Source organism: Sciurus vulgaris (assembly GCF_902686455.1).
Source record: "Sciurus vulgaris genome assembly, chromosome: X".
In the NCBI taxonomy this organism is placed as follows: domain Eukaryota; kingdom Metazoa; phylum Chordata; class Mammalia; order Rodentia; family Sciuridae; genus Sciurus; species Sciurus vulgaris.
In genome coordinates, this window is record NC_136471.1 from 10,774,551 (window position 1) to 10,794,125 (window position 19,575).

Genomic DNA, 19,575 nt, shown 5'->3' on the forward strand with positions numbered 1-19,575 from the left:
CAGAAATAAGGTAATATAATGTAATTTCCTACTGCTCCAGAAGTTCAGACTTAGGTAGATTTAATTAGAAAGCATTTTGTATGTTTTCCTTCCTTTCTCCAGAATATATGTGATTACAGTTCATGTACTACAGGATTCCCACATGCCTTAGTGTGAGCCTCCTCCTTTTCCCACCAGTAGTGGCTAAAGAATTGATTCTCCAATAAAGTATCAGAGGGGAATGTTATCCTCCATACTGAGAAACACAGAGTGAAGAAAACAGGATTGCTTTAAGAGTGTGAGACTCTGAGACCAAAAAAAAAAAAAAAAAAAATCAAAACACACTGAATCACAGAAGAAATTTTAAGTGAACAAATTTAACGTGAATCTGATTCCCAGATCCTTAGGTATGACTGAAGATATTAACACACATACAAATAAAATGGTAAATTGGTTTCCCCCCAAAAAATGTGGAAAAGAGATAACCTCTGATGCTGAATCTGAAGGCCAGACACTGGATTGGGGTGAATTAGTTATTTTTGTCAGTAAGGCTTCTCTTGGCAACACTGAAATATCAGATAGTGCTTTCCATAAGAATACTACACACACACACATACACACACACACGCACACACACATGCACACACACACACACACACATGCACGCACGCACACACACTATTCCTGACATAGGAGTAATTTATCAACAATGGATCCCAAAGGCTAGTTTTAAACTAGCGCACTGGAGTGTGTTTTGCCAAGACTGACATCTACAACTCTCTTAACTTTGTGATGTTAGATACTCAGAATAATAGTATTGGGGCTTTAGAAATAAAATGAGTTAAGTGAAGATATAATTAAGCACCCTTTAGAAGCATTGTCTGAGGTTTGCAGTTCATAGTTTTCCTTTAATTAAACTCTGCTTGCTCCATTTGGCTATTTAAATTACACAGAATATGATGTTCTGTCAAATGCTCTTAAGGATAATGTAGAATTTCCCTCACTAATTTGCATCTTTCATTCAACATTTCTGTTCTGCTTACACAATGGGGATGCCAGAGAAAGAGATTCTTTTCTTGTGGCATTCTTAGCAATGTGAAGGGTGAAATGCATGCAAATCATGAACAGAAAATGAATTATAAGGAAGGTTACTGTGAAGATACACAGCACCCTTATTTCTTGTAACTCATAATGTTTTAGAAACCTAGAGTTTGCATGAAAAGAGTTGAGTGCTTCTCCAAACGTGAAACCCCTCATCCAAAGTTAGCTCTCATTGCTGTTCAGGCGGGTGCATGCGAAATCATCAGAAGAGGGGTGTTACTGTGTTGTCAGTTGTGAGAGACAACAGGCACTTAGCGTGCCTCCAAGGGTCCTTGGTACACTTCAGGGCCCCAAACACAGTGACCTAGCAAACTAGAGGATGGTTAAGTGGGAAAAGGTGAAATCCGGGTCATGCAAATGTGGTAATTAAGGAAGGGAAAAGGAGATCTCGCACTGACAAGCACTGAAGGAGCCACAGCCTCCCTGCTGAAGTGAGATGTGTGTTCAATTTGAAAACAAAAATAACTAAACTTGAGCTCAAGGACAGTTTTCTGAAGCCTCTCTCTACTCACAAACGTCACGTATGTTTTTTTTAATAATTTTACCCCTTTTTCCATTTTATTTCTCCTTTCCATTTCTTCTCATCTTTGGCATTTTTCTTTCTACAACTTTGTGGTTTGTCCTCTTCCCTGAGTCAACCTTCTCACTGACCTGAAACACAAGACAATTTAGCTGAATTGGGTGTAGTCCAACAAAGTAGTCCCTGACCTCTCAGAAATTCTAAGTGACCCTCAATACAAATAACTCTATGGGAAAACACTGAAGATGTGGTCTTCTAGAAATGCTTGAGTACTCCATGCCCTGAGCCATACCCCCTCATATACACACAGATCCGTTGTCAGATGGGAACCTAGCATTCCTAATTTCTGAAATACTGCCATTACTAGTGCCAAGATGTCAATGGATAATCTGATGAAAGAGCCAGAAATTTCTGAATCTGCTGAGTTCTCCTGTTCCTGTTTCTAACATTATTTCCCCAGGGATAACCTTGGACAAATCTTCTTTCTCTGGACCTCAATTTTCTCATGTAAATTAAGGGAATTGTCAGGGAAAGAAAGTAATTTTCAATTCCCTTGGCAATTACCACTAATTGGAAGTGGGTTTTCAAGTCACTATGTTCAGAAAGATTCTAAGTATACTGGTTCAATCTGGTTCAATGTTGTCACTGAACTATATTGCACTATATCATAATGGCTAAGAACAGTGGTTAAGAACACTGGATTTGGAGTCAACTCTTACACTTACCCACTGCATACCCATTAGTATATTGCTTAACATCTCTAAGCCTCAGGTCCTTCGCCTGTAAAAGAGGACGAATAATGCCTACCTTATAGAATTGCTGTAAGTAATGGATTAGATAATTCATATAACCTTAATAGTATTATCTTTATAGTGTAAACACATAATATATATAGCAAATTAACTTCATGGTTGTCAGCTCACTTATAAACCCATAGAAATAAATAGCAAAATATTTGCCATAGGCAGAGGATTGGAGAATGGTGCTTTCGTAGTAGAATACCTAGACTGGTTATTTTCTTAGGTGCTCTTGAGTTACATTTTTGTAGATACCAATACAGTATAGATTATGTGATCCAGAAAGCTGGACGGAATTTATGATAAAAATAAGTGAAATGTTGACAGCTTCCCTTCATCGGCTGTATCAATTCAGTCTGCTATCCAACTTTTGGATTTATTTTACCTAGCCATGTCTCTCCACACAAGAAAAAGTTTCCACCAGGAGGGGGAAAACAGAGAATTACATTAAACTAGTAGATTGTAATCAATGTATTATATTTTCTTATTTTTGAAGTTTTAGTGATGTTATCAATTCCATTCAAACAATTCCAACTCTTCTATAGATCGTCATAGTCACTTGGATATAAATTTGTATAAACATTGCTTTTGGACCTACACAGCACAGAATCTGAAGACACGTTCTAGTGTAATCATTGAATTTTTTCTGTTTGAATTAATATACTTAACACATTGGTCATTTATTTCTATGGTGTTACAGCAATGATCCATAGGCAGTTCCCCTCTCCAAGCTGGGTACATGGATAATTGTACTCCTAAGTTACCATTTAGTAAGGTGGAACCAGGTAATCAAATCTATTCAATGAAACATGAGTGGAAACAATGTATATTGCTTCTCCTCTAAGGTAGTTAAGATTAGGTGAAAATATCTGTTTTGCTTTGTTTTTGTTTTTTTTTTCCTTTCCTGATATTGGTATTATGAAAGTCCCCAGCTGAAATAGTGTTATTGGAAGATGCAGAACATCCATTGGACTATGAACTTTCCACACACACCCCATCTCACTGACTTTGTACCAGGCATGTACAGTGAGCAAATTATAAGCCATGATTGAGATTTTTGATATTGTTACTGCAGCATAGTGCAGAATATACTTACTTTTTTTTGGTAAAGGTCCCCAATTGAAAAGAGACCATACTCCCCTATGCACATTAGCTTCCTTCTTTATCTCTCTCTCTCTCTCTCTCTCTCTCTCTCTCTCTCTCTCTCCCTGGTACTGAGCACAGTGGTGCTTAACCACTGAGCAACAACCCCACCCCTTTTTATATATTATTTAGAGAAAGGGTCTTGCTGAGTTGTTTAGGGTCTTGCTAAATTGTTAAGGCTGGCCTCCAACTTGTGATCATTCTGCCTCAGACCCCCAGGTCTCTGGGATTATAGACATGTGCTACCACACCTGGCATCCTTCTTTTCTTTTAACCAAATATTTCAGATAGAAAAATATTAAAACATCATTTGTGAAAGATAATGCAGAGACTAAAACACTAGGAAAATTTTAACAGTATAACCAATTTTATTTCTCCAACCTGTGCATTTTTTACATACAGCAATGCTTTTACATAATTTTTCAGTCTGTCTGATAATACTACTAAATTACATGAATTATTTTCAGCATTTTTAATACTAATATGGGCACATTTTGTTTTATGATGAATAAAACCAATTCTTCAAACACTTTCCAAATAAAGCATGCTATTTTACTTAGTTTTAGAAATGAGAAATACCTGTGTTGATAACAGAGGGGTTGATTAGAAGTTGACTTAGGAGTATAACAAAATGCCACAAGTCTATAAATCACCAAATCCAAAGTTAGTTCCTCTGTAGCACATTACTATGCATTTTAATAAACTGCAATTCAACACCCAGTATTAATGAAGTAGTGCAAGTATTCATTCGTATTTAGAACATTTTTAAAATTTCTTTATTTTCTATTTACTTTTATTTTTATTTTTACAGGGTGCATTTTGATTCATTGTACACAAACGGGGTACAACTTTTCATTTCTATGGTTGTACACATTGTAGAGTCATATCATTCATGTAATCATACATGTACATAAGGTAATATATTTGTCTCATTCCACTGTCTTTCCTCCGCCCTCCCCTCCCCTCATTTCCCTCTGCACAATTCAAAGTTCTTCCATTCCTCCCTTACCCCCTGTCCCCGTCATTATGTATCAGCATCCACTTAACAGAGAAAACATTTGGCCTTTGGTTTTTTGGGACTGACTTATTTCACTTAGCACAATATTATCCAACTCCATCCATTTACCTGCAAATGCCATAATTTTATTCTTCTTTATGGCTGAATAATATTCCACTGTGTATATATACCACAGTTTCTTTATCCATTCATCTAGTGAAGGGCATCTAGGTTGGTTCTACAATCTAGCTATTGTGAATTGAGCTGCTATAAACATTGATGTGGTTGCATTACTGTAGTATGCTAATTTTAAGTCCTTTGGGTATAAACCAAGGAGTGGGATAGCTGGGTCAAATGGTGGGTTCATTCCAAGTTTTCTGAGGAATCTCCACACTGCTTTCCAGAGTGGCTGCACTAATTTGCAGCCCCACCAGCACTGTATGAGTGTACCTTTTTCCCCACATCCTCGCCAACACCTATTGTTGCTTGTATTCTTCATAATAGTCATTCTAATTGGAGTGAGATGAAATCTTAGAGTGGTTTTGATTTGCATTTCTCTTATTACTAGAGATGTTGAACATTTTTTCATGTATTTGTTTATTGTTTGTATATCTTCTTCTGTAAAGTGCCTGCCCATTTCCTTAGCCCATTTATTGATTAACTTCTTTGTATTTTTGTTGTAAAGTTTTGTAAGTTCTTCATAAATTTTGGCGATTAGTGCTCTATCTGAAATGCATGAGGAAAGATTTTCTCCCACTCTGTATGTTCTGTTTTCACTTTATTGATTGTTTCCTTTGCTGAGAAAAAGCTTTTTAGTTTGAATCCATTCCATTCATTGATTTTTGCTTTCATTTCTTGTGCTTTGGAAGTCTTGTTAAGGAAGTCTGATCCTAAGCCAACGTGATGAAGATTTGGACCTACGTTTTCTTCTATTTGGTGCAGGGTCTCTGGTCTAATTCCTAGGTCCTTGATCCATTTTGAGTTGAGTTTTGTGCAGGGTGAGAGATAGAGGTTTAATTTAATTTTGCTGCATATGAATTTCCAGTATTCCTAGCACCATTTGTTGAACAGGCTATCTTTTCTACCTTGTATGTTTTTGACTCCTCTGTCTAGTATGAGGTAACGGTATTTATGTGAGTTCGTCTCTGTGTCTTCTATTCGGTACCAGTGGTCTACCTGTCTATTTTGGTGCCAATACCATGCCATTTTTGTTACTATTGCTCTGTATAGTTGAACTTCTGATAATGTGATACCTCCTGCATCACTCATCCTGCTAAGTCTTGCTTTGGCTATTCTGGGTCTCTTATTCTTCCATAATTAGAGCATTTCTGAGTACCCAGAACTTTTAATCATACTTTTGCAAAGACAGCTACATAAATGTGTGAATAATTTGTACATGCTAAATAAATTTAGAGATATATGGGTTTTCTATATACTGATAAGTGATGTGATAAGTTTTTTAAATGTTTCCATTTACCCTGATTTTGCATATGCTTAGAATTTAAATATGTAAAAATTTGTTATTTTCTTTTATTATTTATTTATTTCAGGCTTTAGGTGAGGATATATTGACATAAAGTCAACCTCCAGGTGGAATGGAAACATTCAATAAAACACTTATGTATTTTGCTTCTCAGTACCACCACATGATTATTCAGAGACATTTGTGTGATTGGTAACATCCTAAGCTTTCATATTCAATTCAAGAACCTTATGGTCTAGTTGTGTATATGTGACAAGAAGCTAGAAAACAATTCTCAGTCAAGCTCCCACCTTTGTTAAAACTGTTTTTGCTTTATATCAAAGTCAATTATTTGTTTACAGGTTTACAGTTTTCCTAGTACCTGCCACCTCATACAATGCGCTATCTGCCCTGAATCTGGTAATTTCTAATCTTCCCATGGCTCTCCATTAATAACTTGTGAAATATCCAAGCACCTGATCACACCATCCAAATTCTTTCCAGACTATGATTGACCATCCCTCCAGGCTCAACTACTCTTCTGTTTCCAGTTGAACACCCCATGGGAGGTTTATCAGTGTGGTCCACACTTTATTCTATGAAGCTCAGCTTAGATGTCAGCTCCTACCAAAGCTTTCATCCAATTCTCTTTTTCTCTTCTGTTGTCCAGTTCCTAAACCAATCCTGGATTTGATAGTATGAGGCAGTGAGAGGGATTGTGCCTTATTTACCATTTGGTAGCTGTAGCTTGAAACTTCAGTCACTAGTGTGCTATTGCCAGATCACACCAACTGCTGAGAACTAATTCTGTGCATTTCTTCCCAACACTAAATACAGTGATAGTACTTTGATGGTTTGAAATCAGCCATAATGGCTGAAAATGTCACGTAAATTGGTAAAGGATACAAATAATTTTTTTCAGAGAGAGTTTTTTCCATTTACTATCATACTATTCATTGCAGAATGTTTGTCTGTCTTGGACAGACAAACTTGTTTCCAGTACATTGATTGAAAGCACAAATGCAGTTTTAGATACTAAGTCCTCCATCACAAACATTTTTGTTTTCAGTTTGCAAGTTTGCCTTCCTTTTACTTTAAAATATATACTCTCAGTTTTGGCCAATTGTGAAAAAATACCATTAGTTCAAGCAAATGAGTCCACTGAAATATATCAAGATTTGAAACAACTCTTTTCTTCATTAAAATATGATGTTTTCCCTGTTACAATTTCATGAATGGTTGAGTAGAATTTATAGTTTTTGTCAGTAATAATTGCCTAAAAATTTGAGTAATTGATGATTCTATGCATACCAACTATGGTAATTTTGTTAAGTTAGTCATCTTAGTAATTGTATCAAAATGGTACAGAAATTCTATAAATATTAGCATACATTTTCATAAGGAAAAGTTTTTAAAACAAGTGGGAAAGTACATTCATTTAATCTTACCAAGACTCAATCTGTCTATATACAGCCAACTGTTTCTCAAATGTGCTCCTCAGAAAAATTTCAGTCCAATAGGCCTACCCAACAGCCACTTGTATAGATCTTGAAATGCCCATATTTTCAGTTGTGCTACATGAAAATAACAGACAAGGATTGCTCCTATCAGGAATTTTGTTGGAAATACTTATCTATCACTTTACATGGTATTCAAATTATATCAGATGACAATTCAAGTACAATGCATGATTGCAAACTAATACATACTTAAGAAATCTCCTGTATAATTCAATTGCTTTTTTCTATGATGTGCTATAATAGCTCCCAAATATAAACAATTCTGACCAGTCTAAATTTATCAGACTCACTTAGGTAGCTGGTGCAAATACTTGTTCCTATTTCCCAAAATAAGAGGGTGTATGCTAATGTAGGAGAGTTTTTATCTTTAACTAGTTCCCCATATGTTTCCAGTACATTGATTGAAAGCACAAATGCAGTTTTAGATACTAAGTCCTCCTTCACTAACATTTTTGTTTTCAGTTCACAAGTTTGCCTTCCTTTTACTTTAAAATATATACTCTCAGTTTTGAGTAATGACCATGAAGAGAAACCAGATTCTATTAGTAATATCAACAAGATCAACAAGTAGTTTAAAAAAAAAGTTTTCAATAGAGAACACAAATATTGTGCATACACATTAAAAATAAGTGGAGAAATGGAAGCAATTATCTCAATAATTTAACTTCCCTTCCACTTGAAATATTCTCTCTGATGACCTGTTCACATAATTGAGGAACAGGTACTGTAATCATTAACTTTTGTAGAAAATGTTCTCAATTTTTGTTTTTAATATATACAGTTATTCTTCAATTGAACAAAAAAGTCAGAGACATTGGTTTTTAGTAATTATTGCTCTATGAAACTCTTATTGCCATTAGATAGAACTATCTCTTAGTGATTTAAAAGCTAGTTGAAAACAGGAATTTATTGGCAGAATAGCAAATTAGTGTCTCAGAAAATATGTGTGTATCTAAACAAAAATAAATCTGCTTTGTTAATTGATATACTAATTTTATATATACCATAACTTTTTTCTGAACATGATTTTAATGATCTCATCCTTTGCATTCACCCCAAGAACTGCATATGGATTTTAAGGGCAGCATATAGACATCATAGGAACGATGAGCCAATACTCTGTTTTTCTTAAGAATATATCATTCTTGAAATATAGCGCCCGAGCACTGTTGGAGGAGGTCGAGGATGAGCGGCCTCAGGCACACGACGGCTTGGGCGGGGGTGACCACGCCCTGCGGCTGCCCACCGAAGTGGTGGAGGCCGAGGGGCCGGTCGCCCAGCGGGCGGTGAGGCTGGTGGTGATGGAGTTCCACCTCGGGGTGAACCACATCGACACGGAGGATCTGTCGGCGGGGGAGGAGCACCTGGTGAAGTGCCTGAGACAGCTGCGCAGGTACCGGCTCTCGCACGACTGCATCTCGCTGTACATCCAGGCGCAGAATAACTTGGGTATTTTGTGGTCTGAAAGAGAAGAAATTGAAACTGCGCGGGCTTACCTAGAATCATCAGAAGCACTATATAATCAATATATGAACGAGATTGGGAGTCCTCCTCTTGATCCTACTGAGCATTTTCTTCCTGAAGAAGAGAAACTTACTGAACAAGAGAGATCAAAAAGATTTGAGAAGGTTTATACTCATAACCTATATTACCTGGCTCAAGTCTACCAGCATATGGAAATGTTTGAGAAGGCTGCTCATTATTGCCACAGCACTGACTACCATCCTATGGAGTGGGCTATTAATGCTGCTATTAATGCTGCTACTCTGTCACAATTTTACATTAATAAGCTATGCTTTATGGAGGCCAGGCACTGTTTATCAGCTGCTAATGTTATTTTTGGTCAAACTGGAAAGATCCAAACCACAGAGGACACTCCTGAAACTGAAGGAGATGTGCCAGAGCTTTACCATCAAAGAAAAGGGGAAATAGCAAGGTGCTGGATCAAATACTGTTTGACTCTCATGCAGAATGCCCAGCTTTCCATGCAGGACAACATAGGAGAACTTGATCTTGACAAACAGTCTGAACTTAGAGCTTTAAGGATAAAGGAACTAGATGAGGAAGAAAGCACTAGGAAAAAAGCTGTGCAGTTTGGAACTGGGGAACTGTGTGATGCCATCTCTGCAGTAGAAGAGAAAGTGAGATATTTGAGACCTTTAGATTTTGAAGAAGCCAGGGAACTTTTCTTGTTGGGTCAGCACTATGTCTTTGAGGCGAAAGAGTTCTTTCAGATTGATGGGTATGTCACTGACCATATTGAAGTTGTCCAAGACCACAGTTCTCTGTTTAAAGTGCTTGCGTTCTTTGAAACTGACATGGAAAGGCGGAGCAAGATGCATAAACACAGAATAGCCATGCTAGAGCCCTTAATTGTAGATCTGAATCCACAGTATTATCTGTTGGTAAACAGACAGATTCAGTTTGAAATTGCACATGCATACTATGATATGATGGATCTGAAGGTTGCCATTGCTGACAGGCTAAGGGATCCTGATTCACACATTGTAAAAAAAAATAATCTTAATAATTCAGCATTGAAGTTACTACCAACTCTTCTTCGACTCCCTGAGAGACCCAAATAAAGTATTTCCTGAGCATATAGGGGAAGATGTTCTTCGCCCTGCCATGTTAGCTAAGTTTCGAGTTGCTCGTCTCTATGGCAAAATCATCACTACGGATCCCAAGAAGGAGCTAGAAAATTTGGCAACATCATTGGAACATTACAAATTTATTGTCAATTACTGTGAAAAGCACCCTGAGGCTGCCCAGGAAATAGTAAAACTTAGTAAAGAAATTAGTAAAACTTAGTAAAACTTAGTAAAATAATAAAATAGTAAAACTTAGTAAAGAAATGGTTAGTCTTCTCCCAACAAAAATGGAGAGATTCAGAACCAAGATGGCACTGACTTAATCCTTGTTTTTAAAGAAAGGAAATGTGCAATATTGAAATGATTTTTTCCTGTAGTCAAACAGGCCCAATTTCATTGTGATATTTACAACTCCAGAGCCAGATGAATGCAGTTTGAGCATGAGATTCATTCATATCACCTGAGTCTTTGTTAGGACCTTAGGTAACATAAAGTTAATTAATAATTTATGCCTAATTATGTAAATTGCATTGTTAAAGTGACATGTAATTTGTATTTTAGATTGCCTGTTTCCTATTCAAGCATAAACATTTCCTGCCTCAGTTACTAAATGTATTCTTTGTTGATAGATTTCCTTACAAGGAAGAATGCTGGGTAATTACCTGGTAGACAAGTCTGTTACTGTATTAAGTTTGAAAAAGTAACTTCCTGCAGTAATTCTTAATAAAATATTTACTTTCCTAAATTCCCAAAGAAATCTTTCCCTTTTAGAAATACTAAAAATTACGTTACACTGGGCATGGTGGCATACAACTGTAAATCCAGCAACTTGGGAGGCTGAGGCTGAAGGAGCTAAAATTCAAGTCTGGTCTCAGCAACTTAGATCCTATCTTAAAATAAAAAATAAAAAGGACTGCAGATGAAGCCCAGTGATAAAGCACACCTGGGTTCAATCCCCAGTACAAAAAAAAAAAAAAGACCAAAACAAAAATCCCTAAGTTATGTCGTTATAAAGTGTTGTAAAATGGTTTGTTTGTCTCAATTATGGGGGGGGAAAGACCTTGGAAATATAATAAATGAACTTATTTCAACTATTAAAAAAAAAGAATATATCATTCTTGCAGACATATTAACGTGTTCTAGAAACTGGAATTTTTAATGCACAGGAATTCATAACCATTCTCACCTTCATATTTGGTTACATATTTTGAAAAAAAAACAACAAAGGTTTCTATGTTCCATAACCATAGGTTTCTTATGCTACTTTGTGGTAGAATGCCTCCACATGTCATTAAAATATCATGTGATTTTCATCCTGATTCATAAACATTTGAGAAGTTTATGTGACTACTTGGAAATCCTGAGAGTTTCCTACTTTAGAAAATAAAAATTTGAAGACTTGAAAAATCATGTGTAACAATATTTTAGTAAAATGATTACTCTGTGTGTATATGTGTGTTTGTATACTTGTGTGTTTGTGTTTTCAATTTTTAATTTTTTGATCTGCATTGTTGACTTTATCACCTTGATTCTAATGTGTTGTCCAGAGAAACTCATATAATTACAATTTCAAAGCATTCACACATACACAACATAGCTATAACTACAACTATTGCCTTTTCTTGGAATTATTATGATGATCAGTTACAATATTTGATCCAGCCTCTTTTCTAAGTGGTGCTATTAATGCAAATTAAGATGTTTTGTTGGTATACTTCCTGCCATAAATGGAAATGAATACATTTTTTTAATCAGCAGGGATCATGTTATGAAATGATAAGGATAAAGGTAGATTTTATTATCTTTATTTTTAAAAAAACTCAATTTAAAGGTTAACATAATCAGAATATTACAAATACTTGGGGAGTTAAAATAACACATATGAATCAGACATTAATTTGTGTGTGTGTGGTACTGGCGACTGAATCCAGGGGTGTTTAATCACTGAGGCACATTCCAGCTCTTTTTTGTATTTTATTTAGAGACAGGGTCTTACTGAGTTACTTAGCACCTTTCTAGTTGCTGAAGTTGGCTTTAAACTCTCAAACCTTCTGCCTCATCTTCCTGAGTCACTGGGATTACAGACTCACACCAACATGCCCAGCCAGACATTAATTCTATAAACACTAATATAGGGTGAAAAGAGCCCTGTTGCAAAACATTTTAAGTCTTGAGTTCTAATTCAGACTCAGCTACTATCAATTTGTGTGACCTTGGAAAAGTTACTCTCTATCTCTGGGTATCAGTTTTTTTGGTCTTGACATAGGATATTGAATTGGATGTTGTCTCTAGTCTTGTTGAACTCTAGTGATTTAAATGGAGGAAAGTAAAATCACTTAAAATTAAGACAGTTGAATGGTTGGAAGTTATTTCTGCTTGATAATTTGAGGCCACTGACTCTAGAAAAGTAAGAGGAAATGTTTTCAAAGATTTTACTCAAGAATAAGCTGAAAATAGTTATTGAGCAGGACACTATAACATTAGCTATATTTTAGAATTGTAGTTGATAAAACCCTTAGAATAAAAGCAAATGTATCTGGAAATAAGATCCATAAAAGCAAAATTATTTGAAAAAATGCCCACTTTTAAGTTGATTAGAGAAAAAAATAGCACTATGACCCAATTTGGATTCAGTTTACATAAAATAATTGTAGGGCTGGGGATATAGCTCAGTTGGTAAAGTGCTTACTTTGTAAGCACAAGGCCCTGGGTTCAATCCCCAGAACCGTAAAAATAAATAAATAAATAAATAATAATTGTAATGTGATTCAATCTAAAGTGGTTATTCCTCCTGGGCAAAGGCAAAGGTTTAAAAAATGACAAAACTCAAAAATAGGTCAAGAACCACCAAATGTACGGTTCTCATCCCAGACTGTAAAAGTGTAAAAAATGAACCGGAATATAGATACAGAAAATGCATATATAATTTGGAAAGGAGACTCAGCTGAGAAAAATGAGGTGTAGATTTAGAATCTAGCTCATCTTTGAGATTTAAATGTATTTCCACTAGCTAGAAATAATAGAATGGAGAGGTGTTCAATAAGATTCCTTTCAGAAAAATAAATACTTGATGTTTCAGAATGCCTTCAATTTAACACAAACATGCATGTTTCTTCAATATGCTTTCCTTGGAGATGGATCATTTTTTTTATTCTGAGAAGGAAGGGTCAGGGAAGGAAAAACTTAATGCAGACAAAAATCACCAACCAGGTTAAAGAATCACATATTACTTTGATTACAAAATTCATTCTTATTTCAGGAAATATTAAACTATAAATCTCAGAAGTATGGAGATTGGTCTATTTTTTTTTCTTTTTCACAAATCTTTGATTTATTCCATGACTCCATCCTACTAAACTATTTTAGGTGACACCTCTGACACTTTGAATATGGTTGACTTCCAGCCCACTTTATCCTAAATATTTATCCTTTTACTGTAAATTATTTTGGAGCCCTTGTTAGTTACCATTTCTCATACTATATGATAGAGTGAAATTAGTAACCAAAATGAGATTATCACCTCACCCCCAAAAGAATGGCTATTTTCAGAAAGACTAAAGTAACAAGTACTGATGAGGATGTGAAGAAAAGGGAATCATTGTACACCATTGGTAGGAATGTAAACTAATGAAGCCATTACAGAAAACAGTATGGATATTCCTTAAAAAACTTAAAATAGAACTACCCTATGATTGAACAATCTCACTACAGAGTATATATCAAAAGGAAATTAAGTCAGTATGTGACAAGACATTTGCACTCCCATGTTTACTTAAGCACTATTCACAATAACCAAGATGTTGAGTCAACCTAGGTTTCTATTAACTGATAAATGCATAAAGAAAATAAGATACATATATACCATGAAGAACTATTCATCCATAAAAAGAATGAATCCTGTTATTTGTGGCAACATGTACGGAACTTGTGGTAGTTATATTAAGTGAAATAAACTAGGTACAGAAAGACAAGCATTGCATGATCTCACTCATATGTCCAATATAAAAAAGTTGACCTCATAGACATTGGGAGTAAAATGGTGGTTACCAAAGTTTGGGGAGAGTGATTAGAATGGGGGGAAGATTGATCAATGGATACACTTACAACTAAATAGAAGCAAGAACTTCTGGTGTGCTATCATACAATATGGTGACTGTAGGTAACAACAAGGTATTGTGCATTTCCAAAAGCTGGAAGGAAATATTTTGGAAGTTTTCAAAAGTAATGCATGATAAGTGAGGAGATAAGTTTGTAGACTTGAACTTACTCAAACATTACCCATCAAATCATAGAACTTTGGGGGTTTTTGTATGCATGTTGAAAATAAGTTTTTGAAATTAAAAGAAAAGAAAACCCACCTCTGCCCCTAAGCAGTTTGATGACCCTGGGAAACCCCATTCTTATGGCCCTCAGTTCCCTCTCCTTTAAAATAAATATCCATAAAATCCTGTTCATTCCCTCAAATGTGAAAGCAAAAAAAATTGACCAGAATGTAGAAGAGTGATTATTAAAGGGTAGGAAGTGGAGTGGATTAAGGCAGGTTAGATTTGCTCAGTGAATGCAGTATGCATGTATTGAGATATCACACTGAAACCCATTAATATTTATAATTAATACATGCTAATCAAAAGTAAAATTTAGAAAATATGAAAGAAACTTTTGGAGGAAAGAGTAATAAAAATACTTTTTGAGAATGAGATGGGAATATATATTTAAAAGCTGCAATGTTTGAAACATTAAAATACTAACAGAATACTGTAACAGAATATAAAGTTCAGAGGCAGACACAAGTGCATATAAATATTTAATATTTAATCAAAGGGAAGCACTTCAAATTATTAGGAACAATATTGGAATCAGCTATGTAGTTAAAAAAGTTGTAGCCCTATGTCATATCATATATTTAAAAGAATTTTAGATAGAAAAATTGTAACATAAAATATAAAAAATAAATTCATAAAAGAGGTAGTGGGAAAAAAAGAATAGATACTGTCAGAAGATAGATAAGAGCAAAACAGTTGGGAATTTTGTAGTTAGATAAAATTCAAGTTTTTTAAAGTCATATCAGTACTTTCTGTTTTAAAAATCCATAGCCAAGGCTGGGCACAGTGGTGCATGCCTGTAATCCCAGCAGCTCAGGAGGCTGAGGCAGGAGGTTTGCAAGTTCAGAGCCAGCCTCAGCAACTTAGCCAGGCCCTAAGCAACTCAGTGAGACCCTGTCTCTAAGTAAAAAATAAAAAGGACTAGGGATGTTGCTCAGTGGTTAAGCACCCCTGGGTTCAAACCAGTATACGAAAAACAAAAATCTATAGCCTAAAGGGATAGACTTTATTTTATAGACATTTTCATGGGAAACCATACACACACACACACAAACAGAGTAAGGCTAATGTGAATATTCAGCAGGCAGGCTTAGTAGATTCAATAAATCATGCATCTATGAATGCATCAACCATAAACTAGCCAGAAGCAATGAAAAGAGAAGGGAAAAAAGAGCATGACTGTATTATCACAGCAACACACAGAATGTGCACTTTGAAAGGTACACTAAGGGTGCATCCATTCAAATCACAAAGAGAACTATACATTGTGTTTGCTGGAATTGAGTACCTTGCCTTATTGTATGATTAATTATATCTGTCAACTTTAAATCTGAAGTTATGGAAAGAAAACAATAAGGTGTCTTTAGAGAATGAATGTGGGGAAATTCCTGCAGATTTTCCCTCACCCTCATTTTGAATAACTAATACACAAACACATTTCTGTGTCAAGTGTTTTAGGTAAAGTAAGAAAGGAAGGAAAATTGAATATTTCAACCACATCTACAGAAGTAGAGTGGAATAGAACTGATTTAATTATGTAAAAAGATCTAGGGATGGACACTTGTAGAAAGGCATAAGAAACTAGGGTATCTGTCACCTGGATGATTCTATAGTTATTTCCTTTCATTACTCAGTCAAATGCTCAGTGCTCTACTTTACCTATCAGTTGATTCCATAAGACAAAAAACACAATCCCTGCTTGGTCCTAATTATAGAAGTCAAGTGTAGGACCTGGGGATGTAGCTCAGCAGTACAGTGCTTGCCTAGCAGGTGTGAGAATCTGGGTTCAATCCCCAGTACCACAAGAAAAATTGTCAAGTGTTACATTAAAACATTTTTCCAGATACCTTGAGACTATAGAAATTATCTGTGATATCTTTGAAGAAAGAATATTTTATTTTCATTACTTTCCCTAAAGTAGACTTGTTGCCTATAGCGTTAAACTCTGATTTTCTGTGTCACATCACCTCTACCCACATCTGACTGATTTCACCTACAGCCTCAGTGGACAAGTTCACATGAGCTCAGACTCATCTTGTTCTGGCAGTATGTAACCTCAATACCTCAATATATCTTTTGGCTTTCTTTCCAGGACCTTCTCCAATAGCATGGAAATTAAAATATTCTTTCCATATACCAGAGATGTGAAATTATTACCCAAAAGGGAAATCCTTAAAAGATGAAAGACAAAAGCCAGTGGATATCTAATCCTGCCCCTGTGTACCAGGTGAACAGTTGTGGCAGGCATTATGAACACTTCTCAGGAGGTCTCAACACAACTGAACCCCTATCATCCACAGTGGTGGTCTCAATTATATACCGTATATGGGAGTATTGACTTTTCCTCCTGTTCTGTCTTTCTGTGCTCCTTTACTGGAATCAACAACCCAGAGGACTACCTATACTTTGGTCTTTATTTTGGGCTCTGTTCAAGAGAACCTACTGCAACAAAGTGTGACAGAGAAATCACTCTGTGTTTTTTGCAGTTTCCTCTCTACTGAGTGCAATTAAAAACTGTTCTTTAGTCTCCTTGAAGTAGTGCTAGCATTAGCTGACTAACGGAAAGTCAGTAGCAGTAACTAAGCTGTTAAAAAAATCAAAGTATGTGGAGAACAAGTTCAAAGTTAAGGATTTCTTGTCATTCCTAAAGCACCCTACTTATGCCTATTCTAACTCTATTATTTACTACTCTCTAAGAAAACTGTTGCTTACATGTCTTTCCTCCTACCTAAACCTCACTTGGGTGTTAGTTTCTTGCGCAGAGTGTGTTGCAGAGTAAGCTTTTAGTAAATGTTTGTGAATAGATAAATAAAGCCTAATATATGAGCAAAACATGAAGAAAACCTTGAGTCAGTAAGAAGTTGTGAGAATTAAATCCTTTTACTTTACCCCATATTCACTGTCTTGATAACATGGCCTTTCCCTTTCTCTATGAAGGGAATATTTGTGGCCATTTCCTATCCACAAATATTTTTGCTCAAGTCTTTCTCCAACAGAAATCAAAAATCTTCTTGGGTTCTTTTCTATATGATTCTACTTAAAGGCTACCCTTCCTATCCCAGCTCACAGCCAGACTTCGCTAATGAGTTGTCTATATTCTCTGTCTATGCCTGCTCACTTCCTACTCAATTTTCAACTTCCTTCATTTGGGCTTCTGTCTGCACCACAATATTGAAACTCATCAATGTCACTGGAGGATCCCTTGACACTAAAGCCAATGGATATGATATAGTCTTCATCTCATTTGACTTCTTAGCAGCAGCCTTCACAGTCATTCTCTATGCCTCAGCTCTGTTGCTGTCACATCACACTCACTGAGATTTCCTCTTGGTTCTCTGGATGCTGCTGCTCAGTCTGTAGGCTTGTCTTCTCCATGTTCCTTGAAATAAGTCTAGACTTTCTCTAGGTACCTTATTTTCACTTGGCACACTGTTTTTATATAGTCTCATGTACACTTTGTATGCTGATTATTCCCAAATCCATCATCATATTTCTGATCACTCTTCCCATTTCCAGATATTTATTATATTTTCTTTCTATTCAATGTACAGTTTTGAAAATTCCACAAGCACTTCAAAGTAAACAGACTAACGACTGAATCTAATGTTTGTGTACTTCTACCTTAATCTATTACTCCACCCATGTTACTGTCTCAGCAAATGGCAGGTGGATGCCTAGTCAAAACTTATAGAAAAATTGACAGAAGTGTTTTGAGCCCTATTTCTTTTTCTTCCTACATTATAATGATTAAGTCTATTCCCTAAGAATTTCTCAAAATCTACCTTTCCTTCACCATTCAGACAGTTCCTTACATCAGGTCCTGGTCACCTCTCACAAGGACTTACAAACTATTATCCCACACCTGCATCTAACAATATTTAAATTACTTCTTCTCAAGTCTGTCTTTCCTACTAGTTTGAATGCTCTTTAATAGCAAATTATGTTGTTTGGCATATTTATATTTTAGAACCTGGTATAACAGGTAATTAAAATGTATTAGTCGAACAGATAAGTAAAGAGATGAATGGATGAATTCTACTCTGAATTTTCTTCGTGAGTGTGTGTGTGTGTGTGCATGCGTGTGTGTGTGTGTGTGTGTGTGTGTGTATGTGTGTGTGTGTGTCTATGTTTTTTTATGCCCCTGGAGCAATCTGCAAGAAGGTAAAAAATCTTAAGATTATACAAGGGGTTAATATTCAAAAATAGACAAGTAACTTATACAACTCAAAAGCAATACATTTTTTAAAATACTTTTTAAAAACAATGAGCAAAGAACTTGAATACACATTTACTAAGAAGACATACAAATGTCCAGCAGGTATATGAGAAAAGGTGTGCAACATCACTAATTATCAGGGAAATGTACATCAAAAGCACAATGAATTATCATTTCCCACCTATTAAGATGTCTATTATCAAAAAGAAAAAGACATAAGTTGGACATGGTGGCACACACCTGTAATCCCAGCAACTTGGGAGACTGAGGCAGGATGATCACAAGTTTGAGGTCAGCCTCTGGAACACAGCAAGACTCTGTCTCAAAGTAAAAAGAAATAGAAATGTAGCTAAGTGGTAAAAGCACCCCTGGGTTTAATCCCCAGTACCAAGAATTTAAAATAATAGGAAAAAGAAAACAATAGACAAAAATAGCAAATGTTAGAGCTGATGTAAGGAAGCCCTTAAAGATGGTTAGTAGGAATGTAAATTGGAATTTACATTATGAAAAGCAGTATGTAGTTTCCTCAAAAAACTAAAAATAGAACTACCACATGATCCAGCAACTTCATTTGTGTGTATATATCCACTATGTATATATCCAAAAGAAACAGGAAATCAGTATCTTCAAGAGATATCTGCACTCCCATGCACAGGTTAGCATTACTCAGCAGATAATTAAATAAAGAAAATGTGGTATACATACACATTTTTGGAATACTATTCAGCCTTTAAAAAAATGAAATCCTGTCATTTGTAACAAGATGGATAACTCTAGAGTTCATTATGCTAAGTGAAATAAGCCAGACACAGAAAGACAAATACTACATGATCTCATTTAGATATGGAGTCTAAAAAAAGTTGAACTCATTAAAATTTTGTCATCACACACATGAGAAAAGGTAACCATGTGAGGTGATGGATGTGT

At 35.6% G+C, this 19,575-nt stretch overlaps 1 protein-coding gene and 1 long non-coding RNA gene across 2 annotated transcripts; one reads left to right on the forward strand and one right to left on the reverse strand.

Annotated features, from left to right (window-relative positions):
- Positions 1 to 1,644: 1,644 nt before the first annotated feature.
- On the reverse strand, positions 1,645 to 18,964 carry LOC306651721. The gene is made up of 3 exons (XR_013761190.1): positions 18,889 to 18,964; positions 2,326 to 2,380; positions 1,645 to 1,731 (listed from the first exon to the last, which is right to left on the reverse strand). It is a non-coding gene; the product is annotated as an uncharacterized lncRNA (long non-coding RNA).
- On the forward strand, positions 8,626 to 11,101 carry LOC306651047 (KIF-binding protein-like; the record flags this gene model as incomplete). Its single annotated transcript, XM_079123593.1, is given in 3 exon segments — positions 8,626 to 10,062; positions 10,064 to 10,307; positions 10,357 to 11,101. Coding segments are annotated over 3 exon segments (1,758 nt in total). The 3' UTR covers positions 10,434 to 11,101.
- Positions 18,965 to 19,575: the final 611 nt, after the last annotated feature.